This window comes from Epinephelus fuscoguttatus, linkage group LG13 (genome assembly GCF_011397635.1).
Source record: "Epinephelus fuscoguttatus linkage group LG13, E.fuscoguttatus.final_Chr_v1".
Taxonomy (NCBI): domain Eukaryota; kingdom Metazoa; phylum Chordata; class Actinopteri; order Perciformes; family Serranidae; genus Epinephelus; species Epinephelus fuscoguttatus.
This window is the reverse complement of record NC_064764.1, coordinates 16,854,882-16,882,725: the sequence shown is the minus strand read 5'-3', so window position 1 is coordinate 16,882,725 and position 27,844 is coordinate 16,854,882. Positions and strand designations below refer to the sequence as shown.

The 27,844-nt window shown below is 41.5% G+C and overlaps 1 protein-coding gene across 2 annotated transcripts in view; it reads right to left on the bottom strand.

The window, feature by feature from the left end:
* The window catches only part of LOC125899452 (E3 ubiquitin-protein ligase SH3RF3-like), a 151,447-nt gene that overhangs the window by 21,499 nt on the left and 102,104 nt on the right, over nucleotides 1-27,844 (bottom strand). For both annotated transcript variants that reach the window (XM_049593811.1, XM_049593810.1), the window contains exons 4-7: nucleotides 14,291-14,599; nucleotides 12,787-12,902; nucleotides 7,288-7,458; nucleotides 888-1,168 (exon numbers count right to left, since the gene is read on the bottom strand). In XM_049593811.1, the coding sequence (XP_049449768.1) occupies nucleotides 888-1,168; nucleotides 7,288-7,458; nucleotides 12,787-12,902; nucleotides 14,291-14,599 (877 nt within the window). The remainder of the gene's footprint in view (nucleotides 1-887; nucleotides 1,169-7,287; nucleotides 7,459-12,786; nucleotides 12,903-14,290; nucleotides 14,600-27,844) is intronic.

Here is a 27,844-nt window from a genome sequence, read left to right as displayed (position 1 = left end):
GGAGTGAGAACGTTGACCTTACTTGCATGCTTTTGGTCTGGTTTTGGTTTTGGAATGAGATGCTCAACACTCTGGAATGATTTTAATGCTCAAATCTCCACAAACTTTTGGCCACAAGTTGTATTTGAATGCCACTAACTGGATCTCATCCTACTCATTCATTTGGGCATTCACCCAACTTCTTGCAGCTCCGATGTTTTTTTTTCTTTACACATGACTAACATAATTGATGAAACTGGAGGTTAAAGAGGCTGCCGTGAGCATATGCTTGCAAATTTTTACATGGTGCAGAGGCTGCTTGAATTAATGACTGATCAATATTCTATTATTCTGTAATCAGAGACCAAGGGGATAAAATGCTGCGAGGACCAAAATGATCTGTACTCTGCTCCTGTAAGCCTGAAGGCTGCTGAGCAGTCCCACCGCACAGCGTGATGTTGCAGAGCATGACGTTGGAAAAATACCAGAGATAGACACATCTCCATGTGATTAAATTCTCTCTTTTCACTTGCTTAACATTTCTCGAGAGGGATGGAACAAGATTCACCTCTTCTTTCACATGGTGTCATTCTGGGAGGCTTTAATGTGGCTGATACTGTTGCAGACTAGCAGGCTGTTAGTTTCTTACAAGTGTTGAAAATCACTAAGTTCTCAATTATTTCTATCTTGAGTGCCACTTTGGACAAGAAGATTATAAATCGTTTATTTACTTTGGTATGGTGGGGGTGTGCCATTATGTTAATTCATGATAATCAGTGACGTGATTGGGATCAAAACTGAAAACAGATGCTTCTGAATGTTTGATGAATCCAGTGCTTAATGATTCAAACCCATTATGTGCATTTCGAGCATTATGTGTGTGTGTGTGTGTGTATGTTTCTGCTTACCCAGCTGCATTGAGGTGCGTGCCTGGTTAACCGTGTGCTGACTGGAGCGCAGGCAGTTCTTTAGCTGGGCAGCGGCAGTTTGCGGAGAGGAGGCTGGACTGGCGGGGTTAACAGAGTTGGTTGAGTTTACCAGCGGGGTGGAGGGACGGGACGAAGAGGGCCCTGGGGACCCTGGGGATGATGGGTCGGATATTTTACTACAACCACTTCCTCCTCCTCCTCCTCCACCCACTGGACTGGACAAACATGAGCTTCGAGAAGCACCAGCTCCAAACGGAGCCCTGCAGAGGAGAGAGGGTTAGAGATACTGTCAGTGCTAGTCATACATTGTACATTGTACATACACTGTATTGCTTTAGAAACAGGGGTTTTTCTGTGATACTAATCAATACTGGAGTGGCTCTATGGATGGCTATATCTGTCTGCCACTGTCATTCATGAGTGAAATATCTCAAAAACCATTACATGGATTGCCATAAAATCTGGTGCAGACAAAGAATGTGGCCATCAGGATACACTGTAATAACTTTGTTGAACCTCTGAAATTTCATCTAGCACCATTATAGGTTTAAATGTAGAATTTCTCCAAAACTTTAATGTACAAGTAAACTAACTATTACTAAATGACGTGGTAACATCATTAGAGAACACAATGTTCGATTCCATAGTTATGCAGGTGACACACGACTGTACATCTCTGCTGAACCAAACTGCTGCAGCCATGAACTCCATTAACACCTGTCTTTTGACAATAAATAAATGGATGAGCAATAATTTATTAAAGTTAAATGAAGACAAAACTGAAACCGTGCTTGTCGGCTGTAAAACAAAAAGAGAAATGCTGCTTACTAGTTTGGGGAATTTAAGTCTCTGGATTAAATCTGAAGTTACAAGTCTTGGCATGATCCTAGATTCAGATCTCAGCTTTAAGTCCCACATTAACAAGGTGACAAAAACATCATGTTTCCACCTCAGAAACATAGCTAAGGTACGACCATTTCTAAATGAAAAAGATGCTGTGAAATTGATTCATTCCTTTGAATTTCAAGACGACTTGACTGCTGTAACACACTTTTTACTGGCCTCCTAAAAAACACCACCGGGAGCCTTCAGCTCATTCAAAATTCTGCAGCTCTGCTATTAACCAGAACCAAGAGGGGAGAGCACATCAGGCCAGAAGAAAAATGGGGATGCAGCCTTTGTCAGTTATACCCCAAAACTATGGAACACACTACCTATAGATACCAGGGAAGCCAGCTCACTGAATAAAAGAAAAGCTAAAAAAGCATCTGTTCACTTTAGCCTTTAACAAGCTCTGACTTCCTAATACAGGTCTTAAACTCTTTCTTTTTATGCTTTTACTTTCTATTTACGCCTCACGGTGCTGCGTCTGTTTTAAAATCTTGACTTTGTGATTTACAGTATTACAATTCTATGATTTTATGAATCAATTTTGTTTCATGTTCATTCCATTTTTATGTGAAGCACTCAGTGCTTATACTGCTCTTACTGTAAAGCACATTTTGCTGCATTTCTTGTACAAAAGGTGCTATATAAGTAAAGTTTATTACTATCATTATCATGACATTCCTCAGCCTCAGCTTCAGCTTCACTTTGTGCTTAGTGCTAATTAGGGATGTGTGCAATTAGTGAACTAGTCGATTAAGTTGTTACCCTCGCTAGTTGGCACCAAACATATTATGAAAATTATTATTTTATTAATGAAGGAACATTTAAATGACATGTTAATACATATTCTGATGACTGATTTTTTTCCCAATTTTTTACTGTATGATAGGCTGTTTCTTATGTGTTTGCGTTCACCTAATGAAAATGCCATTTCTAAATATTTTTTTCTTGAAGAATGTTGTTTTTGTTGATTGTTATTTGTTGTCTTCTACTTAGTGAGTTGTTGTCATGTTTTGTAGGATGATGTGCAATTTCATAATGCACTGTGCAAAGTCTCACACATTTCAGCAGCATTTAAAATACAATTGGTTATTGAAAAATGTGATTAGCAATTTCAAATGTCTCTCATTAAACACGTTTTTTTTTTTTTTTCAACCTTATAGATTAAATTGTGCATTCTACTTTTAGACAAGTCAACTAGTCTATGTTCAAACGTCCATACAAACGTCAGGGAAATTACATGTTAGGAACATCCCAAGTGCTAATTAGCTAATATTAGCATGCTAATAAGCCAGGTTATGCTTTTGAGCATGGTAACCATTATACTGGTTTGTAATGTTAGCATGCAGATGTAAGCATTCATCTTAAAGCCAAGCTGTGCCTGAGTCTAGCTTCACAGAGCCGCTAGCATGACTGCAGACTCTTGTTTATTACAAAATGTTAATAGCCAATAGTGTGTCCATAATAGCAGAGCAGGAGGTACAAACAGCACTATTATCCTCTGTCAAAGTGAGTGATTTCATTGCTATCATCTGACCGGTGGATCAGCACGACTTAATGTCCCACTGTAACATATATGGAGCTGCAGGCTGCTCAAGTTTCTGTCTGCAGAGTGCTGAATGGCAGAACAGTGAGCTGACCATTATTGACTCGGCGGTATTCACACGCTTATGGCCGCCCATCGACTTCCCGTCACACACATACACTGAGTTATGGCTTTTTGTGTGTGCATGTGTACTGCATATGTGTGTGTATGTATCAATAGAAACAGTGATGTTATTCACAGATTTTTTGAACTGAGGTTCTCTGGACAGCACATGTACTGTACATGTGTACATGTACTGTTGTTCTGTGTGTTGGCTTGTAAATGTGCCCATACAGATATTTTTGGCAGCTATCAGTCATTTTTATGACTTTAAACAAAAGACAATCCTTTACACTGAAAGCTGCATTCTTACCAGAGTGGGAAATCCTCATGAAGCAGCATGTATGCCATTATGACATGTTAAACATCTCAAATGAATCCAGGATGACAATAATCCAAATGCATTTATGAATTCTCATATGGAATCTGATCAAATCAAAGACTGTATATTTGTATCAGTCATGATAATAAATTCCAAGACTAATATGCAAATACTTAAACTGCATTTCAGAAAGAATGACAGGCCTATTTGGCAGCCTGTATTGGTCTAACTCTACAATGTACGCGCACACACGCGTGTGTGTGTGTGTGCGTGTGCGGGCATCTTTGGCAGCCTCTCATTATCATATTGAGAAATTTCTGAGCTGCACTGCAGACAAAGGAGAGGGGAGAGGTAAGGAGGGAGGAAGGGAAGGAGGGAGAAGGAGAGAGTATGCTTGCGTAAAAATAACAAATTGCCTCTCATTTGATTACTCGCCTGTCCTGCCTCTCTCTATCTCCCCCTCTCTCCTTTTCTCTCAGATTGCATAACTGCAGAATGTGAAGCAGCCATTCATATCCAGTGGAGAAGGGACACCTGCTGTTTTTGCAGCCGTTTCATCTCTTTGTATTATTTTCACTTTCTTTCTCTTTCTCCTCCTCACTCTGTTGCCTTCTCTTTCAACCACCTTCTATTTCAATTTCTCTCCCTCCCTCCATCTACCTTCCTCACCTCGTCCTCTCTCCAGCCCCATTCAGTCTTTCACCTTCTCCCTCCTTTCATCCTTTCTGTTTTCCCCTACAGTACCATATCATTCTTTTCATCTTCTCATTATCTTTTCCTCCCTCATTTTCGCCTTTCTATTTTCCTTCTTTTTCTATTATTCTAATTCTCCCTTGCTTTCATTTTCTTCCCCCCTCTCTTTCTTATTCTTTGACTGCACCATGGAGCAGAATACAGATTAGATGAACAGCCACTGCAAATGTTTTCCACGCATACAGGAATAATGAGGGTAATTAAATTGGCAAATATGATTTCAGCATACTCGTTTTGCAGTTTTATTTGGTTTTAACAGCTATGAATAAGAATGTTTAGGATGCCAAAAGTAACGGTGATGATGACAGTTATGATGATGATAATGATCTACACTGAGTATGTGGTAGCCCAACATTAGAAGGACAGAGCTGGTATCAACTGACTGCTGTTTTGTATGTTACAATGTATTTAACGTAAATTGTAAATAGGTTATGGAATTAATTTCCTGGTTCTAATTTCTATCAGTCAAATCAGTGAAGGGTGGACACCCAAGATTAGTGTCACCAATTCAGTATCTGACCAAATGTCTCCCCATCTGTTCCTCAGTTATGGCATTTAGTCATGGCCAGACAAATGGTTTTGCAGAATATCATGATGTCACAGTGATGTTGACCTTTAACCTTTTTTTTAAGAAAATGTCATCACTTCATCATTTTATCTTGTTAGACATTTGTGTGAAATTTTTATTAATTAGCATAAGAGTACTTGACTAATGGCCAAAAACATGTTTTATGAGGTCATAGTGACCTTGACATTTGGCCACCAAATTAAAAGTAGTGCATTCATGACACAAAGTGGACATTAGGGCCAAATTTGAAAAAAAAAAAAAAAATCCCTCAAGGCGTTCTTGAGCTATTGCGTTCACGAGAATGGGACAGACGAGGTCACAGTGACCTTGACCTTTGACCAGCAAAATCTAATAACTTCAAGTCAAAGTGAACATTTGTGCCAAATCCCTCCTAGGTGTTCTTCTCGTTCACGAGAATGGTACAGACAACTTAAAAACATAATGCCTCTGTGCCTGCACGAGCTGTGGCCGAAGATGTTATATTAACTGATTCGATTTTGGTGGTCAAAGGTCAAGGGCACTGTGACCTAATCTGTCCCATTCTGGTGAACGTGCTAGCTAAAGAACGCCTTAAGGGAATTTTTTCAAATTTGGCCCAAATGTTCACATTGAGTCATGGAAGAACTAATTCTAATTTGTTGGTATAAAAATTTTATTGTGTAAATTTTGTGTAAGCATATGTCAACCTGACGATATCATCACATTATTGATATCAAAGTTTTTGGAAAGAAATATTGTGATACTGTCACCCATGGGTATGGGGAAGGTCAGGGTTAAGGAATGATTAGATTAGATTAGATTAGATTATTATTTATTTCGAACATGTAAACAGAAATGTCATGAGAAACAAAGCAAACAAAAGATTCTCAACACAATTTTGCAATTCGGTTTACATTTCCGAAAAGGAGTGGGAAGAAGTACATACTTATTTAATCCCACCCCTATCCATAAATCCCTTTTTTGTTAATTAACTATCTTCCCATTACAATAATTAACAACATAAACTTTTCATTTCAATTAACAAAGTCTTACAAAATTGATCAAAAGGTGCAAGCATATATGTTGTGTCTGTTATTGTCTTTGTCATAACAGTAGAGCTGTATTATATGAGGTATGATGTTATTAAGAGAAGGTCAGTCAGTTTTTTTTTCCCCCCCATCATTATGCTCTGTTCTGTCTCTCATTACCAGCAGTTTTTGGTTGATGTATACCTGTAAGTTGTGTCGAAAATAAAATTATGCCCAAAAAAAGCGATATTCAATTTTTTACCACACCACGCAGCCCTTGTTTAAACAAATTTTCACATGATTTTGTATTCTTCTGTATGTGATTAAAATGGTTTTCTTTCCTGCTGAAAAAGTACCATATCCACAGCAATGTAAGGTCCCTTCCTGGTAAGTACTTCTCAGGATACGCTTTTGCTGATGTGACCAAATCATTTTGGTGCTTTTGGTGGCCAGAGGTGAAAGCTGAATCCTGACAGTGCACAGTGTGGAGCAGAGGCTGAAGCAGGAAGAATACATTATCAGCATGAGGAATACAGTATCCGCTAACTGCACCTCCAACTCCACCAACTCCATCCTAAAACCATTGCTTTTTTGGGGTGTGCCTTTGCGACAAGAGGCAGTGTCAATATAGGGAACAACAAGTGCAATTACATGCCATAGCAAGTAGCAAAATTGCACTGCTCAGCCTGATCTGCATTCGGGTTCAGCCGGAGCCAGGAAATTACCACGAAAAATTACAATGCAAATTACAACGATTGCGCTACCACTGCCTTTGTGTGAGGACAAAATTAGGGGCCTGAGTCTGATTGTATTATGCACACTGCTGGGACCACGTGACCAAATGAAATGCAAAGGTTTGAAATAGCATCTGTTTAAAATGGCATGTGAAAATGACACAAATGCTTAAAATACTACTGGATTCAGAGCAAAAAGAGAAGTTTCCTGACTACAACCAATCAGCCCACTCACCTGAATGAGGTAGTTATAATGACATTTACAGTAAATTACAGCAGGTAGGAAATGGTTAGGTTATCTATTTACCATGTTTGACAAATGAAGTGAGATACTGTAGCATAACTGCACACTGTCAGTAAGACTCTCTGTTATCTGGATGCTGGGATGATGTAGTTCCTTGGGAAGCTGTCTCATCACAAAACACCTCCACCCTCCCCATGCCCAAGCTTGAGCTCACTGACCTGGACACGGGGGTGACGTAGTTTCCCGGGAAGACACCGGAGGCAGCAGTTCTCAGCGAGGTGCCTTTGAACCACCCGTCCTGACACTTCTCTGTCACCCGATACATCTCCCCTTTCCTAAGCTCCAGCTCGTCAGCCTTCTGGGGCTTGTAGGCGTAAAGAGCCAGATATCTGTGGAACAAAGACAACACACAAAATGTAGAAGTGAGTCAAATTATAAAATCATCAGAAGTCAGCGGGAAATCTGGAGAAACTGTTTACCAAATACCAATTATCTCCCATGTGGATCACCCCTAATATGTATTATGCAAAGTAAAAGCAAAGCTATTACAACTGCAAACAAATAAATGAATAAACAAATGAACAAACATTAGCAGATCCATTCTTTAAAAAACAAGTACAAAATTCTGTCAGTGCGTTAAGAGGGGAGGAGAGAATGGCAAATTTCAGTTCTGTGTCACTTAAATCGGAGGGCAAATAACTCCTCTGGTATCAAGAAAATGACTCAAGAATATTCATGACGCTTTCCCTTTTTAGTTGTCAGAAACTAAAATTATCTTATGGGATTTCAAGATTTTTCCACCATTTATTTTTTAACAAAATGAATTAAAAAATGACTCTTAGGAAGTGTGTATTTTACACATCTTATTTTTAGTTGTTTAACTGAGATGTACAGTGCAGTGAGAACAAAAGATAACAGCGTGCTCACTGCTGATGCTCCACCAACTCCTTTATTAGACCATCAAACCACATTTTGATCTACAATAGGATCTTTGTCAGCTCAAAGAGAGGAACTGTGGAGGTTGATCCTCCCACCATATACAATCCATTTCCACTGAGTGGAAAATAAACTCTAGCTGGCAACTGTAAACATGCGTACTTGTCAGATATTAGTAATGGGTATCCTTAGGCATATATAATTAATGCCATTTAAAGCAACAGCACAATGTCAATTTATCTGATGTTATTTTTAATTTTTACTGAGTTAAGACCACCAGTTAAGATAAGCTTATTTCAAGAAATCAGGACTGTTTTCTGAAACAGCAGACCAATAAACCATTCTTCTTAAGGCCCTAAATTGTTTTACCTAGGGTTGGGTATCGGTACTTAATACTGTGCCTTTAAGGTACAACCTCTCCAGTCAAACATACCTGCATTCAATGCTTTTTGTATCCAGATCTAGAAAACAACAACTTTTTGTATGGTCTCGCTCACAGCCAATCACAGAATCCATTCTTCCATTTAATGCAATGGGTGATTGGTCCACTACTCCCGCAACTATAACTCATACAGCCTGCAGTGTGGTGAAGTTGAGCGTATAGAGTTGGCAGTTCAGTGTGTCAAGATGTCACCATAACATTTCAAAGTATGACTACATGCATGTGATGTTTAGTTGCGTGTTACACAATTGAATGCTACTAATGGGTATCAAATGAAGTAGAAAAAAAGTTCATCAAATTAAGTGTTGGTATTGGTATCACATTAAGGGTACTGGCCCTGGTTTTACCTTAATGACTTAAAGGTCCACTGTGCAGGATTTAGGGCGCTTTCACACCTGCCCTGTTTGGTTTGGTTCAATCGAACTGAAGTTCGTTTGCCCCTTCATTTGGGCAGGTTTGAACACAGCAATCGCGCTTGTGTGCGCATTAAAACAACCTGACTGAGACCTTCTGGAAAAGGTGGTCTCGGTCCGGTTAAAACCGAACTCTGGTGCAGTTCGTTTTGTAGTGAGAACGTGTTCCAACCTCAATCTGAACCAACTGCAGTCACATTACGCATCGTTTGGGTTAAACATGAGCATGTTACAGTCCTGGAGGATTATTAATGTGCGCCTCCTCCTGTACTGCCTTAATATGCACATTCAGCACATCCGATGCATCAAAACATTGTTTTCTAGTTGGAGCCGCGCCTTGTTTTCAAACTGTATGGAAACTCTAGGTCTGAAAGCAACCTTAGTGGCATTAGCAGTTAGTTTGCAGAACTGAATCTTCTTCTGCATGCCAGGCTTGAAGGGGAACTATAGTGGCCGACGCGAAAACACGAATGATCCTATCTATAGCCAGTGTTTGGTTTGATTTAGGGTTACTGTAGAACAACACCGCTGACGCTGCTTGCTCTGTATCGGCTCATTCTATGCTAACCACAACACAACAACTCTATTTTAAGGTGATTATAAACTAATGAAATTATAGCTATTAATATTATGTACCATTTCTGCTAATGGCTGCCACTAATCCTACACACTAGACCTTCAACTGAATAACTGAATGCACTTAAGCACAGTGAGTTTTACTACTGATAACAGTTAATAGAGAATTTCAAGATATAGTTGAGATAAGGTTTCTCAGGCAAAGCTACTTAGCAATTTTTCCCTTTTATTTACCGGGCAAGTTATCTGAGAATAAATTCTCTTTTACAGTAATTGCCTGGTATTTATGAACCAGAATGAGACCTTTGGGGATATTATTGTGCTGCAATCCTTAGATACGTTCCTGCTAGTGAACAAACTTATTTTCATATCTCGACCGACCAGAATCCAAGGCTTTGGGGATACACTGCAATAAACTGTGAACTGTAGGAAATGAACTATTGCAAAAAAAGATGATCAGAATCAACAGAGGCTGACTCATCAAATCCAAAATGTATGACTGCTTCAATAATGCAGTGTAGCCTTTGATTTATTGAGTTCTTTACGAGAGTTCAAGTCGTTTCTTACTGAGGTAGTAATGTGACCACCAAGAAGCTGACTGAATGATTTTCCCCTCCCACATGGTATGCTGCCCTGTGAATGGGTAATCAATATGCGCTTGCTTACCTGCCTAATAACAGGTACGCTGATAAATGTAGTGCTTAGCCTCCTACTATATGTGACTGTGTTTATGCATTTAGAATTGTGTGTTGCATCTGTGTTAACATATAAATATGTTTCTGGCCCTGTCGCTGGGAGACATTTGTAGTATGTTGTGCCAGACTCCGACAGAAGACGATAAGACCACAGAGTAAACAAGCCTTATATGCGCCGCCTCCCCGTTGCCATGGTAACAGATGTGGGGACCGTCTCCCATCTCCCCATGGCAACAGGAATAGTTGCCAGGTCAAGATGGAAACGTCCGACCTCATCAGTAGAGCAAACCTGCTCCGGACAAGTGTGTGTGTGTGAGCCTGTGAGTGTGTGTGTGTGTGTGTGTGTGTGTGTGTGTGTGTGTATACCTAGCGCTACTTGGAAGGTGATATTATTAAAGCTGACAATGTTGCTGTATTTGACTTACATCCTGCAGGCAGGACACCAGTTTATAGTAAACAACACACACACGCACACACATCCACATCCACACCCACACACACACTTCTACTTCTATACTTATGAGGACCCTCACTGGCCATAAACCATAAACCTGATTCTAACCTTGAAAGAAGTGTTTACTGACCAATGTCCTCACTTTCCAAAAATATCTAAAAATGCCCTCCCTCTCAAGGTCTAAAACTCAAAATCGGTCCACACAAAGATAGAAGTACAACACCAACAACACACACTCACCTTGAAGATACCCGTATCTTTCTGGCAGTTACCTGGTAGATTAATTACAAGGTGAATTATAGAACAGTCTTGCTCAGCGTTGGCACCTCACCAGCCATCTGGAGGTAGCTAGTGAGGTTACAGTTCCACAAGGATTTAATTGTGTTTGCTAGTGTGTGTCAGGTGGTTTTGTACTCTTAATCAACTCAAGAAATCATCAACCTGTGAAGTTACTAAAGTTAATAGTAAAACTTCCCAGATGCTTGGATGTGGAGCAAGCAAACCAGTCACAAGACTCTGCTGATGATGTATTTGAATCTGCGACTTGTTTGCAGTTAAACGTTTGATTCGATGACCAACAAGTGATACAAGTTCTATTAGTTGCAGATACAAACAGCTCCACGCCCACCAAGATCTTGTAAATAAGAAGATGTCTCCTGCTGTGTACACGGAGATCCGACCTTGACCCATCGTCTCCTTTATCTTTGGTTGAGTTTTATGGTGGTTGGCATCCAAGAGTGTTGCACACCCACCATCTGCTAGACTGTCCCTTACCCCAAGATGGATGTGTTGCTACATGTAGTGCATGTGTGAAGACTGAAAACCACTAGTGGTGCCTGAGAGGTTTCCCAGTAATTAACTGGGAGCTATGTGTGAAGAGGCTTAAGCCTAATTTTTTTGTCACACTGAGTGATATAGAGTGGTGTAGGAATGAGTCCTCAAATGAGTTAGCATTTCAGCACTCCCAGTTCCCTTGTCTCAAAATCAATAGGTTTTTTGAATGGGTTTTTGGTTAAATGCCTGAAATGAAGTCTGTGGTTAGTTAACACAAGCTCAAGAGACTTTCACGTTTTGTTCTACGACATAAAATGTGCCAGTAAATACCCCTCTCTTTTTTCAGCCTTTGGGTGTCTTAAAAAATGGTTGCTAACAAGTGGCTACATGAGACAACAGAGCGTCATCACACCGAAAGTGATTTTACTGCCTCGTTGTGGTGGTGACATTAAGTCACGCGACCATGGTGTAGTTCGTTTATAGCCTAATGTTAGCTTTTTACCTGTGGTGATTGAAGTGAGGTTTCAAAAATCATAGAGGCAGTGGTTTGTGAAGATTTTCTTGCTGAACCAAATGTGTAAGTATCATTAATGTTTGTTTGTCACAGAGCTTATTATCAGCAATAATCCAGAATCCAATGGAAAAATCCCACAGGCTTTTTGAAAAGGGAACCAGGGCAGTGCTAACTTCCTTCTACTACCCATCTCTTGTAATATTTGCATGTGGTGTTTGAATGTTTTGGAAAATTTGGACTGATAAGTAAAGAAAAAAAACTACTTCCTGCCAGAGTTCCTGAAAAGCCTCGAGGGTTTAGTTTTTTGTTTGCTATTCTCATATCTTACTTCCTGTCAACGGTCTGTCCACTATTAAATAATACAGAAATCCCCCCAAATTCCTAAAAAGCTGAAACATGCCTGTTAGCATGAAAGCTGCATATATTCTAAACTATACATCCAGTCCTGCCTTTGTTATCACACCAGCATAAAGCACCTTACTGTTTGTTGTTCAGGTGATGAACTTTGTTTCCCAGTGCTCATCTCTATGGAAGCACATAACAGGCTGTACAATAAAATGCACAGAGTAAGTGATGGCTGTGCTGTTGAAAGCCTTGTTATGAAACACTGATGTAAGCATCATGCAACTGAGGGAATGGTGTGTGACTGTATTTTTCCTTTCTGAGGGGGATTTGATCCTTGACCAGTGGAGGAGTAAATGTGGTTGCAGAGGTGGTGGAACATGGCCAATAACTCTGGGCACAAAAGAGGGAATATTTTTACTGCTGCCAGGAGGCGGGATCTGAAATCATGCTTGAATATCAGGCACATATCCATTCTGTTAGAGAGCAGAACAGGTGGAGGGAAGAAAGGAGGGACTTAAAAACCCTGGTTGCAGGTGGGTGAGCTGACAGCACCCTGGGGTGTACTCACATGTTGAGTGGCAGCTGCACCTTGGCATGGGCCAGCAGCTCAGAGGTTATGGATGCCACTTTGGGGGGCACCAGTACCCCTGCCGAGGAGGGAGAGGGACCCGGGTGAGATGTGTCCTGTAGACACACGGAAACATATGAACATACAAATGGAGTGGTTTCCATTTAAAATGAAACATTACTTACAATATGTGCCGGCAGCATTTACAGCTTTTCAGTACGTGTCCTGGACATTATTCAAAAACACATTTAACCCAGTTGTGAATGTAACCAGAGGCAATAAATGTAAAAGCAATGTGTCTCCAGTCTCCAGCTATCAAAAAGAGGAACGGTGTTAGTCACATGTAACTGCCAGAGTCAGTGACTGGGGAATAAGTTCATAAAATCTCTCGTGGAGAGGAGTGACCAAAGTGAAATGTATGTGCATGTGTACTGCATATATAGATATTTAGATATTAGCTGACTGCAGCTATTGTATATGTCTATCAGCATATATATTCTATGTTGGCTGGTGGGTAAAAAGAAATTGAGGTAAAAAAAAATGTCAAAGACATGTTTTAGGTTGCTTAGTAACAGTGATACCTTTACATTCATTTTTCAGGTCCAAAAATATTGATATTAACATTTGCCTTAAAAATCTAATAACGGTGGCTCTGGGTGTTATGGGAGTGTTATTTTAGTGCTATCAATATCAATACTTTGTCACTGTATCTGCTCTGTGATTTAAACTTTATATTTGATTTAAATATTCACTGTGTTGTCATTGCCTTGTGCCCAAAAACTACAATACATTTAGTATGCATCTATCTATCTATCTATCTATCTATCTATCTATCTATCTATCTATCTATCTATCTATCTGTGTGCACATACCCCTTCTGTGAATTTTCTCTAGGTTCACCGGCTTCCTCCCACCGTCCAAAGACATGCAGGTTAACTGGTGACTTTAAATCGCCCTATGTGTGAATGGTAATCTGTCTCTATGTGTCAGCTCTGTGATAGTCTGGCGAGCTGTCCAGGATGGACCCTGCCTCTCGCCCAATGACAGATTGGATAGGCTCCAGTCCCCCTGCAAACCCTAATAGGTTTAGGATAATGGATTAAAATGAAGGATAATGAATCTATATAGAAGAAACAGTAGTCACATGTAACCAAAGACTATATATTGCAACCCTCTCACTTTTCAGCCTAACGATTTAAAATTTTAGTTGCAAGCACAAATGGGAAGTATTTAGCATGCTAGGTTGACCAGTTGAATAAGCAATATGTAAATACATCATAATCAACATAGCACAAGTGGGTGACCCTTGATTAAAAGGTTAATGCAAACCCATGCTAATTCTAATACTATAGGGAGAGGAAAGTATTTAGGTACATTTATTCACATTCTACATATAAGTACAGAAATAAAGTACTAGTGCTTGCATGTTATGCACAAAACATTCACATCACCTTATAAAATATGACACTAATGTCAGTGTGTATGTTTGTATTTGTGTGTGTACCTGGATGCGTGCAGCAGCTCTGGGGTCAGAGGAGCTGATGAGGACCGGGTGGGAGATCTCCATACTGTGTCTGTTGTTGAGTTGCGCGGCCCTCTGGCTGACAGACAGCGCAGAGAACGAATGCCTCTTCTTGGCGTTTTTCTTCCCTTCACCTCTCCGATGACCAGAGCCATTTCCATTGGACGGCGAGGCGCTGGGGGAGGGGCCAGGAGAGCAGGAGCCCAACGGAGCCGGCTCGGAGCTCGGACCTGGTGCGTTAGTCGGCGTGGGCTTGTCGATCTCCATCAACTGCTTGGCTGTTTCGTTTAGCTGAGAGGAGAGGAGGAGGAGAAGCAGGTGGTCGAGAGAACAAGAGAAGGCAGGAGAGGGGAGGACATGAGAGAAGACAGGAGAAGTTCGGGTGTTAGATTTCAGTCCTCAGAGGTTCACATCCATAACAAGATCTCCAGCACACACAAGAAGTGTGTTTGTGTGGCCTTTCTTCACTTGTTCCTGTTGGCAGCTTTTCAAAATCCAGCGGCATAACAATCATCACTTACAACAGCTGGTCCAGTGAGACTCCCTTTGTGTAACACACACTCTCATTGTCTGTCTTTGTCAAACACACACATACTCCCACACATAAGATAACTCTAACATGAGCTTCCCTTTCACTTGCCAGGATTGTTCTTCCTTTCCTCACTTTGGTTTTATTTCACTTCATTCTTGGGTAAAATCTGATACAGATTCAGTTATTTTTTTAAGATATGAAATTATTTCAACTCAACTTTGTTCATACATCAGCACAGGGCTGCATTTGATTTTTATCTGTATGAATTTAAAGTTTTAAGTAATTTACACACTTAATGTAAATTGAAGCCTGTCCCAGCTGACACTGGATGAGAGGCGGGGTACACCCTGGACAGGTCGCCAGACTATCACAGGTCTTACACAGAGAAACAGACAACCATTCACACTCACATTCACACCTGCAGGCAATTTCAGAATCACCAATTACACTAACCAGCATTTCTTTGGACTGCGCCAGGAAGCCAGAGAACACAGAGAAAACCTACACTGACATGGGGACAACATGCAAACTGCACACAGAGACCATGGCTTGCAGATTAAAACCCTCTCCCTGTGAGGCGACAGTGCTAACTACTGTACCACCGAGCCACTTTCACCACTTACAGTTGGGCGGCACTTAAGATCAGCTCAGTCTCAGCTAATTTAACAGTTCAATAAATCCAAATCACATACTCCTCCAAGCTCTCTTTCTCTCGTTCTTTTCAGTTTCACAACACTTTCAGTAATATAGAAAACTAAACTCTCATTTTGTTGACTGCAATATTTTACATTTAATAATCTGTAAATTTAGAATGGATTTGTGAATGACTGCTGCAACATCTATGCACAGACAAAGATAAACAATTCGAAACAGAATGACTAAGAGCTTAAAGCTACAGCTGGCAACTTTATCAAAATACGTTTTTGTCATATTCACTAAAACTGTCACTATATCCTGACAATAGTAAATGAGACAGATAATCTTTGAAAAAAATTTGTTCTTCTTCCTCCTCCGACTGCTTCTGATGGCATTTACAAGAATCCACCAAGACTGAGGAGTCTTTGATGCAGCTGTCAATCCTGTCAATCACTACATGTGAACTGAGGTCAAACTGTCAAACTAGGCAGCGCTGAGCAACTATGAATTAAGACTCTACTACTGCATTGCCTATTTCTGTAATTCTAATGCCCAGTTCAGACTTAAGATTCGCGACAAGATGAGTTGAAACAGGTAACTACTTGCAGTGCGCTGTTCTGCAATCAAAAACCTACTGGTTCACACCAATGCAACTAGAGAAGGTGGTGTATCATCTTTATACACAACTCTCTGTACTTCTTTTCTGATTTCCAGCTTTTCAGGCTTATTTTGTGGCTGAATATAATTTGTAACTTCTTAAAATATGAATGAGGATAGTGATAGTGAGATACTGGCTACAGTTGCATTTGTAGGAGTAATGAAATGGCAGAAAACGGAAACAAAATGAGCATCAGATGGACTGTATTCATAATAAATCCATCCATCCATCCATTTTCGTAACCGCTTATCCTGTTGAGGGTCGCGGGGGGGCTGGAGCCTATCCCAGCTGACACTGGGCTAGACTATACTACTAGACCTGACTATCGCAGGGCTGACACCTAGAGACAGACAACCATTCATGCCCACATTCACGCCTACGGCCAATTTTTTTCGCCAATTAACCTATCCCCAACCTGCATGTCTTTGGACTTTGGGAGGAAGCCACGCTGACATGGGAAGAACATGCAAGCTTCGCACTCCCTTCCTCCTGGGATCGAACCCTCTTGCTGTGAGGCGACAGTTGCTAATCACCACACCACCGTGCCGCCTCATAATAAAAACACTACAATAATATTAATAACCAGCACCAATTAATCAGTCACTGAAAATGTGTGTGTGTGAGGGGGCATGAGCACATACACCCAGCAGCAGCCAGCCCTTGTCAACACTGGCACACTGTGAGGATGGAAACAGAGGGCTTGGTGGGGACAGAGCACCTGCAGCAACAAGTGAACACGCCGTCTGCGGTTATTTTGACTTGACCAGCGGCCTTCACTTGGTGCTGTAAAAAAAGGTGATGTGCCTTAGGCTCCAAAACCAGCAGCCAGGGATTTGAGTTGCAGGTGACACCATCAGCCGACTTTAGTCAAGCTCAGACTGGCCAGTTACAACGCTGAAACTTTTCTCTGCAACATTCTACAGTGGTTTTGTCTCATCGCGAATCTTTGGTCTGAGTTGAGCTTTAAATCACAAAGATTGTTCTGGCCAGTGCTTGGTTTTGGTTTGACTGTTTTCAACATGGTGGCTGTGTCACAAACTTTCTCATTTTACAGCTGAACAGTACACTAAAATATGTTACTGAAAACATTTGAGGCAAGAAATAGGCAATACAGTAACAAAATCTTCATTAATTTTTAGTTGGCACATAGTTTGACCGCAGTTCACGAGGAGTTACTGACATGATTGACAGCTGTGTTACAGACTCACAGTTTATCTGTCTCATGCACTACTGTCAGGATAAAGTGACAGTTTCTTACAATACAAAATTATCTTTTAGAACAGTTACCAACCACAGCCCAAAGGAATGAGCAACATCATGAGGATTTGTGCACATCTCACTAAAGTAATGGGTGTGTGGCTTTGTCATCTCACCCTTTTCTAATGAGGACCACAATGGAAATAAGCTTTTATTTTCATTGTGTTTTTATCCTCAACAATTCTAATTGCATGTCAGGAGCGGGTGATCGCAGTCTTGTATTTACCCTTAGTCTAACCAAATAAATGTGAGAAGCAAACATTCCTTCTAGCTCAGAGTACATAATGAGCTGTATGTATCGAGTGGTCTGGTCACAGCTCTGGATTTTAATAATGTGGTGGACGTTTTTTTTTTGTTTTTTTTTTAAAAATCAGAGACTGCTGAGGAATAAACACCTGGTTTAAGGTACCACAGCTCACTCTGTTATTATATGTTGGTTGTTTTTAATGAGAAGTGCAAAGTTTGTCAGGCCCTATAACAAAGCTTTGCTGATCAGTGTAAGTGTATCTCTCCCCCATTTAGAGTTTCAGTGAGCAATTTGTTGAGATTTCGATAAAGGTAGCAGAGCAGAGAACGCTTAAGTTCGTTAGGTTTTTGAGTTGTGAATAAAAAATTAAATCTTTTTGTGTTCACCATTACCGGATGAATAATTTTACTTATCAAGTCAAAGTGTATTACTAATGTAGCCCAGGCCAGTTCCATCACTGCTACTAGCTGCCATTACACACACTAATCCCATGTGTCATATGAGCTAGCCAAAGCCGAGTTTATCAGAGTGGCATGAAGAAAGTTGAGAAATGTGGAGATGAGTGTTCCATCCAAATTATTTGGAGCAGCATGTTGCAATATTTTATAAATGCTGAAAAAACCCCATACATGAGCTATAACGTCGTTGCGCCAAAGTGTTTTCTGCCCTGTGGCTGTGAGCACATCTCCGATGTAAATGGGAAAACAGTCGGTGTGTTTGACAATTATGGAGCTTCACGGTACTTTAGGTAGGCACAGAAGCAGGCTGGCACTCATTAATTCTGCTCACTCCAACACTCACACTGCTTCTCAATGTTCCCGAACTACCTGCTGCTTGCAATTTAACTCACTTCACCTCCCCTGCCTTATAAAGCACTGCCATTTGATGTGGTTTCATTTTTTTTTCTTTTATGTGCTCATGTTCGTCCATGTTGTGTACCTCAGGCTCTGCTGAGGGGCTTGTGAGCTCAGAAAAAGTCCATGTAAAGCTTGCTCAGGTTTGATGCAGAGTGGAGTGACACTCATAGTAACCGTTAAAAGAAATACTAAAAAAAAACTTGACATGAGTGCTTTGGCTTAAAGGACCACTGTGTAGGATTTAGTGGCATCGGGCAACCACTACAGTAAACCTACGGTGGCCTTCAGGTAACAAATGTAAAAGGCCCTGTGTGAAATGCCCGTGTTTTGGACAGACACACTCTAGTTTCTCCAAAACACGGTGGTGCAACTGGCGGGCTGTGTGGAAAAGGACATGCTCCCTGTGTAGATATGAAGGGCTCATTCTAAGGTAACAAAAAAACTACAGCTCTTAGTTTCAGGTTATTATACACTAACGAAAACATAATTATGTATATAAAAAAAGTAAATCCCTGTGCACAGCAGTGCAGTGCTTCCTCTGGGTGCCAGCTGGTGCAGCACAAATCACAGTCAAAAGTTCAAAAACTTCCAGCACACACTAGAATATCAGGATTGACACAGAGTTTATTCAAAAATGTTTAAAAACAATTGTTTTTAAACATTTTTGACATAATTATGTATTTTAGATTCAATCTCTGATGATATATCCCCCTATATCCTACGCACTGCAAATTTGAATTATGGCTGAGACCAACATTAATAACAGATGTTACATGCAAATATAAAACATCAATTGGTAAAATCCTGTAACGTGTTACATAGATGCACACTACATGAACATCAGAGGGAAAGATATTTCTCAGTGAAAGTCTGTGTCTATTCATTATTACCTCTGCACAATGTTCAACACTTGGCTCTACAGAGTAGCAGCAAACGTGTAAAGCAAATATTACACCTACAGTGCATGTGTTAATGACTGTGTCATTCTCAGTGAGATCTTAAAGGGCATGGTCTCGATGATATTGTGTGCCACTGAACTTGGTCTTATGAACAGGCACGCAAACACACAAACACAAATACACACACTAGAGTTGGATCAATTCTCGGTTATGCCTGTCCACTTCGGTGTACGAGCATAAACTAGTTCGATTTTATGAAAACCAGTGTAACCAGCCTTTGTCATTATGGCACCTAGTGGCAAATTAAAAAGTAGCTTACATCAGTAACCTGTGCTGACGGCATCACTCGTATAGTATTAGTAATAAGCAACATGACAACATGATAAACAATACTATGTTTAGAAACGCACTAATGGAGCCATGGGTGTCTGACAGACTGTGTAAATGGTAAATGGTAAATGGACCTGCATTTGTATAGCACTTTTCTAGTCATCCGACCACTCAAGGCGCTTTTTACACTATGAGTCACATTCACCCATTCACACACATTCATACACTGGTGGCTGAGACTACCATACAAGGTGTCACCTGCTACTCAGTTTTTTTATAAGTCACTCACACATCGATGGAACAGCCATTGGGAGCAATTTGGGGTTCAGTATCTTGCTCAAGGATACTTCAGCATGCAGACAGGAGAAGCCGGGGATTGAACCGCTGATCTTCTGATGGGTGGACAACCCGCTCTACCACTGAGCCACAGCCGCCTAATTTCTTGCTGAGTGAAGGTTCATGTCGGCAACGTGGAGATCATATTGTGGGAGGAGGAAGAGCAGCCATGCTGTTTGTTTACCAAAACATTCATGTGTTTTTTTTGGTGACGAGAGCAGACATCAGAGTTAGTTTATAAAGAAAATTAAAACTGCACCAATATGATGACATTTTAAATTTGAAGGCAATTAAAGAGGTATCCTAACATGCTGCAAGCACCTTTTTGAGCTAAACTTTCAGCAGACGCCATGTTTCTATGCATTAAAAGCACTGCAATGGATGAGGAATGACTGGTTCATGAAGTTAAATGAGGAATTATCTATACATACCTCCTTATTTCACAACAAAAACCTTAATACAGTGGCAGCTGGCTGAAAGGACTGTCGGGGAACTGAGAGTTTCTGGTGAGCTGAACGATCATCGTCAATAACAAGGTAGGCTACTTGTTCTTGGCTTCATTGTATGTTATTTCCAGTTAATGTGACAATACAAAACATGTATTTCTGTTTTAAAAAGTATGGCACAAATGTAGGAACTTGGCTACACCCCCATCTTTCATGTGATTATGTCTCCAGTCTTATCACGAGTGCAGTGCTGATGGCTATGTGGTTTGTTTACATGACGTAACATATTGAATGGATTCAGTGTGGACAGAGAGCTCCGATGGTACGCGATGCAACACGAAAGTCAAATGCTAGTTTGTGACACTTGGGAAAGGCTGCTGAGATAAAATTCGATGTACTGGTCCAGTGTGGTGTTTGCCTTAATACCAAACTGGTTTAAAAATTCACACCAGGCCAACTCCAACATGCACAAACAGATGCCAATGTGAAAGCAGGGGCACATAAACAAACACATTAACAGACAACATCTTCAGCGTTCAGCCCTGTAACAAATTTACATCGCAATCATGTCTGCTTAGCGTAACCCCAAACTCCTGAACAATCCCCAGAGACTAAGTTGAGCATTCCTTTTTCTCTCCGTCTGTGCATATGTGTGTGTGTGAGAGAGAGGGGAGAGTGTGTACAGGACCAACCCGTCTGGGCTCAGTGTTGGTGATGTTGCATTTCCATATTAATAGATATGCTAATCAAAGCCAAATCATATGCTAATAAGCATGATGGATTGATGCTGCAGATACAACTCAGTTTGCTCTCACGAGGCGGACTAGAGGACACACACACACACGGACACAAACACACACACACAGAGAAGGTCAGCAAGCCAGCCCACAGCATACTCAACTTTCACCTGTGCATTCAAGTTTGTGCCTCCACACATACATAATGTACAGCTGCAAGTCACACACACATACACACACACACCCACACAGCAACGACTGCTTTGTCAGTTTTTCTTTAACTACCACTACTATAGTGCCCAGTCATGCTGCAGTGAAGGAGATAGGGCATTGCATGTGCATGGGTGTGTGTGTGTGTGTGTGTGTGTGTGTGTGTGAGAGAGAGAGAGAGAGAGAAAGATGTTGTTGATAGAGACAATTCTTCACTTGGTGCTTTTGGCTGAATGAAATCTCCAAGGTCATCTATTATGTGTCGAGCTAACAGTACTCTCTGTACTCTGTGTCTTTTGGAGTGTGTGTGCTCTTTCCAGGTAATACTGAGACTCGAGCTGATGAGACGATATCTGCACTGCGAAAAGGGTAAGCCAGCAAGATACATGCATGCTCATGCACACACACACACATACCCAGTGGCAGGTGTTGTGTGCCAACTCTCTCCTACTGCATAAAGTGAAACAGGGAGAAAGAAAGAGACAGAGGTGTCCTTGACATGGGCCGTAATGTTTGACCCATTCATTCTAATCCTGTCCACCTGTTCCCCCATTTGCATGAATCAACCTCAGACCTGCCTAGATCCATCCACTCTCAATTCAAACTCATCTGAGGTGACATCACGTCCACCTGAACCCACAACAGCGCTCCTACACTTATACAACACAATCCAACCCACACAGCACACCCACCCAAAGTCTGGTGTGATATATTTATAACAACATAAATCCACTCCAGGTGCACATGAACTCAACAAACCAACCAAACCTTTTTCTCATCAAGATACAAATACACCCACATCCATCAGAACCCAGAGAAAACCAACTCCAAGCACACCCACACCCATTAAATCAACCCAAGACTTCCAAAATCTAACTATACTCACATTCAGTGCCATGTTTTTGCTGTTAGCTACTGTAATTAATACTGACAGGTAAATTAGTTTTTCTATACGTCCAGCAAAGATATCCACTAGAAAATACAGACATGCTGATGCAGAACTCTTGCCCCAGATGGCCATAAAAACCTCAGACACATGGCCAACAGTTATATAACAGTATTCAGTAAAGGGGGTTATCTAACTTATTAATTATTTTGCCAACAATATCAGAACACAAACATTATATCTGTATGAAAAAAGAAGACCAACCCAGCTCTGCAAGCCTTGTGTGTTTTATAATGTTTCTAATAGTGCAGCCCCAACGAAGGTGTTCAGACTGTCACAAACTGGTGCAAGGAATGAGACAGGAGAGAGTCCATACAAGATTTATGTAAACAAACATAATTTATCAAACTAAGGGTAATACAAATGAACAGTGTGTAGATCAGCAATGTCAGTGATGCAAGCAATACAGGGATGTGTGGCATGTTGGGCTGTGGAAGACAGTGATAAATAGTGGATGTCAGCTGACGAAAGCCAGAGAGACAGAATGGTCCAGCTTTTAAGGCCCAGACACACCGAAATTACATCAAAGAACTTGTGGCAAAAAAGGCAGACTGTTGCGTCACCTCACATTACCTGTGTCTCGGCCAAAAACTTGCACCTGTGCACACCACAAAGACTACAAACAATGGCCTACTGGCACGTACATTCTGCACTTGCATGAGAAGAAATACCTCTCCAAACTGGTGGCAGTAGTCTGTATTTGTCTTTCAAAATGGAAAACTGACAGGCTGGATTCAAGATGCTAGTTAGCCAATTAGCACATTAACAACACAACCTGATGTGGAAACGGATATCTAAAATGCACTAGCAAACAATAACACAAACAATTACGAACGGTTTCTGCTAAGAGCTCAATGGCTAAGCAAAATCTTACCTTATATTACAAGTGTTTTAATCTTGCGCCCTTTTGACTTTAGTTGTTTGTTTGCTTTCTTCACTTCTGTTTCTCTCCTCCCACACAGAGCTGAACTACCAATCAGAGTGTTTTAATTCACCGATGGGCTATGCCAGGTCTGATGCTGATTGAATAGGCTGAGTCGGCCAAAAAACAGCGGCCTCAGGCCGACTAGTGCCAACTGTATGAGACACACCGCAAAACTAGGGCGACAAACACTCTCTGACAGCCCAGCATTGACTGATGGCTGACTGTCAGCCTTGGTCTGTCCAGTTGAGCCTAATCAGCTGACGACCCATCCATTTTAGCCAACTGCCTGTTGCGCTTGGCCAGGACAGCATTCCAGCATTCAAGACAGTGAGAGGGGTGACAAAAGACTGATATTGGCAGTGGGTCAAATACCGCAACCTTTCACTTCAGAGAGGCCACAAGCAAGGTGTCCAATTGCTGAGGGTCCTTTGGCAAAAAAAGTTGGGTGCAACGTTTCCCACAATTCAGTGCAATGTAACCAGAAATGAAACATCCTGGATTGGCCAGAAATGCAAATTTCTGTAAGATAACATTGTAAAGTTAACTGCAAAAATGTACTTTTTACATCCTGATCACTAAGACCGGGCGAGGCGGAGGCGCAGCGCACCTGCGCTTCACCAACTGGGTGTGGCCAGGCGGATTTTACAAGTTTGGCACACCGTGCATGCTGGCGCAGCTACTCCTCTTTCCCACCTCCGTCCCTCCTACCTGTGCAAGTCGGAAAGAGGGAGGAGAGAAGGCGTGGAGTGGGTTTTACACACATCACACCAATGAAATGAGCCCCTCTCCTCACCCTTAAATGTGCCACACGAAGGCGTAATGAGAGTTTACTCAATTCGCCATGGCAGAAGAGAGCAGCAGCGTCAGACAGCCAAACTTCTCCCAGGAGGAAACTGATGTTTTGGTCCGGGAGGTCCAAGCTCGCAGTGTCCGAATATACGGAACTGCGAGCAGACCTCCACGGGCTGATGATGCAAAGGTAGCCTGGGAGGAGGTCACCACAACTGTAAATCAATGTTGCGATTCTCTCGTGCTCGCACACTCTCTCTTTCTCTCTCGCAGTCTCACTCAGTTTCTTTTCTTTTGACTTTTCTAAGATGACAGATGCTGAATATATACTCCCTATCTGATGCTGTGGCTGTTTGTGGTTGGCTGAGAGGGATGTGAACTCATTAGTTTGCAGCTGTGTTAATCAAATCAGGTTGGGTTTCCATTACGTGTGCCAATCGTGCCAATCGGTGCCAATCCCTTGGATCTGACATCAGATGTGACGGGACAGTCGATATAGAGATACATTTATGTGCTGATTGCAGATAGTTGCATTGAATAGTGTTTTTTTGGGTATTTATTGCATCGTTAATGTGCCTGACATTCTGGAAACCTGCCTGTGAGGTTTTGGTGACGTGTGCGCACTGTCCACCTGTCAGCCAAACTTCCACTTACACCGGATGCGCGCCGCCTGCACTGAAAGTAGACCTGGTATCAGCTGGCGAGCTTTTAGCGCACCTTCAGCGAAGCCTTTTGGCATGAAACTGTCACTGCGCCAAGCTGGATCTGTCGTCACCTCCCCCTGCTGTGCCACCACACCCATTTCAGCGCTCCTTGGTCTGCCAAACTACCAAAGTGAGCGTGCTTCGGGTTGCGCTGCTCGAAACTAGCTCTGCGCCGGGTACGCCACCCTGTGCCGCGCTGGGAAACTAGAGCCCTAAGGCAGAGGGTAAAGTGATGTCAAAACTTTTTAGGGCTGTAAAAATTGTCCTTAAGAGTATTATAAACTTCTGTGCAGTGTTTTGGCCTCTAGTAAGAAATCAAACTTACAGATGCATCACTCAAACTGGACTTCCTGGTTTGTATTTCAACCTCTCATCCCTACCCTTAGCAGCATGCACCCACCAGCAGATCCCCTTGAATCTTTTAACCCACCACTATTTTCGGTCAATACCCAATGGAGACACACAGTAACATCTGCTCCAAATGCGGCGACTGCCAATAACTTCACAGACCTCCCATGCAATGTTGATTTTTTAATGGCATCCTTATAATTTGCAAACCCCTCCTCACCAATATAAGTACTGCCGAACATTAGCACAAGCAGTGTTCAACAGACACCAGCTAGAAGATGTACTTTGTATCCAGCGAGACACACACACACCCCACACACATACACAGATCAGCAGAAGTCCAGCTGGGCCCTCCTCATTAAGCTCCCACTGCAGACACACACCATGCGCACACAGACACACACTCTCGACATGCCCCTGTACCCCCGCTGTGTCAGAGTGATGGAGAGCTCTAAATTATTGATGCATCTCTATCTAATAGCAACCCCTGTGAGTCTCTGTGTGTTTGTCCCAGCTTCTCTCGGCCTACGGCTTAATCAACATCACCTAAGAGAGTCGTTTGGTCAAACAGCTAATTTCAGGGACATGATTGGGTAGCCAAGAGTCCAGGCCCATGCAGGCTGAAAACCCAGAGAGGGAAAGAGTGTGTTTCGAGAGGGCAGTATGATTATAGGATGGCAAAACAGAAAAGAAAAGCTTGACAGCTGAGCAGAGCAGTGACTTCATATGTGCATCTGTACGGATACAGTTATCAAGCAACATGAAGGAGTAGTCATCCTATTAGTCTGTCTAATCTCTATGTTAATGAATTTATCTATGTTACAGTACACAAATACACAATGCACTACACATGTACACCAGATCTGGACCCTATGATGAGTCTTATTGTCTTGACAAACACATACGTAGTGGTACTTCCAAGTGTGAGTAAACCTCCTGTTGTGTTTGAAGGTTTCATCATTTGTTTTTGACAGGTCGGCCAGAGAATCAGCGTGTAACAAATTTGTGGTGATGGAAAGAGAAAAGAAGCCTTAACAACAGCAAGAAAGAAAGAAACACACATCCTTCCGGTTTGTACCAGAGGCTTTTCACTGCGGCTTAAAAGCCTTAAATGTGATGCAGAGCAAATTGTGCATGCTTTTTTTTCAGTTGCACAAGGATTAAAGTAAACTATATTTCACTCTTGACAGGCATGGCACTATGAAAGACGGTAAAATGTTTGGGGTTTTATCCTTTTACTGAGAGGAAATCCCTTAAAGAAAACTCCACCTCTGTAGAGTTTCAAACAGCATTGATAATGCAATTTATATTTCTGGGGCAACTTGAATGTTTTGGTTGTGCATTCGTACAGATAAGTGAGGCCATAATCCTGGTATGGAAACATCATGTGGAACCTCAGTACAGATTAACATACAAGCATCATGTTTGATGAACACACAACATACCTGCTATTTAAATGCAATTCCGATTTCTTACATTAAAGGGATAGTCCAGGTTTTTTGAAGTGAGGCTGTACTTATTACATACAGCAGATGGTGGTTGGAGCACCCCCTGTTTGTAGAAGCAGACAGGACTAGCAGCCAAGATGCTCAGCTATGCATTGTTGATGTTGATGTATTTTAGCCATTTAAAAAGGCCTACCTAAAAAAATCAATATCAGTCGAAGTGGACTTTGTTTACATTATTTTCACCACTTTACCTTGCCTCCAGACGTCCTGTTCCTTTGGTGCTACATTTTCCAGCTGTATAACTTCCATATTCCTAAGAAAAAATGCCCAACGTTGTCGTGCATTGTGTTAGGCTAACACTCAGCCGTTGGGTCAGACTCTCAGCGGTTTATGGAAGAGACAATATATGCAAGAAAATTAAAATTGGACAAATTATGACAGCGACAACAAAATGCTGCTCACCATGGAGACAAAGGGATACCTTATGAACCATAGTACAAAGAAGAACTTTTAATCAGGGGGACTGAATGGGCCGAAAGAGAGGGAAAACTTCTGTGGAAACTGGATGCCTAAAAGGAGCAGAAGCTAACTGTGAACTGTAGATGCATGCTCATGGACCCAGGAAGCTATCGCTGCCTGGATTTGGTTACAACACACGCTTAGGATCTTTCTGAATCAGAAGATACCGGAGCTTCACACTTAACTGGTTGTTGGGTAAGTCATATTTACTGTAATTTTACCATATGGATGGATACAGGAGATGTTATCTTGCTTATTTGGAACTAGCTTTACATAGGTCTCTTGAGCGAAATGTTCACTGCAAAGGCCGAGTTGTCTCAGTCTTGCAGATGAAGAGGTCTATACTCAGTGTAACTAGCCATAGCCATTTTTATTTCTTTGTTTGAACAGCTTGGAAAAACACAAGCACACGCCATCTTTAAAATCTTTAGAAAAGTGATGTTTCATTTCAGCTGGATAGCGCAACAGTACTTTCTGACCCATAGAGCTGACTTGCAGCATAGTGCAGTGTTTGGCACAGTTGGAGCATTTTTGCACCAAATAAAAAGGGCCATCTGACAGCAATGTGTAGCAGTGAAAATATTGTAAATATAGTGTCCGCTTTGATTTTTTTTCTAGGTAGGCCTCTTTCTAAGTGGCTAAAATATGTTTTGCTATTCGCCCTAATCCACAGCAATGCATAGCTGAGCTCCTGGGTTGCTAGTCCTGTCTG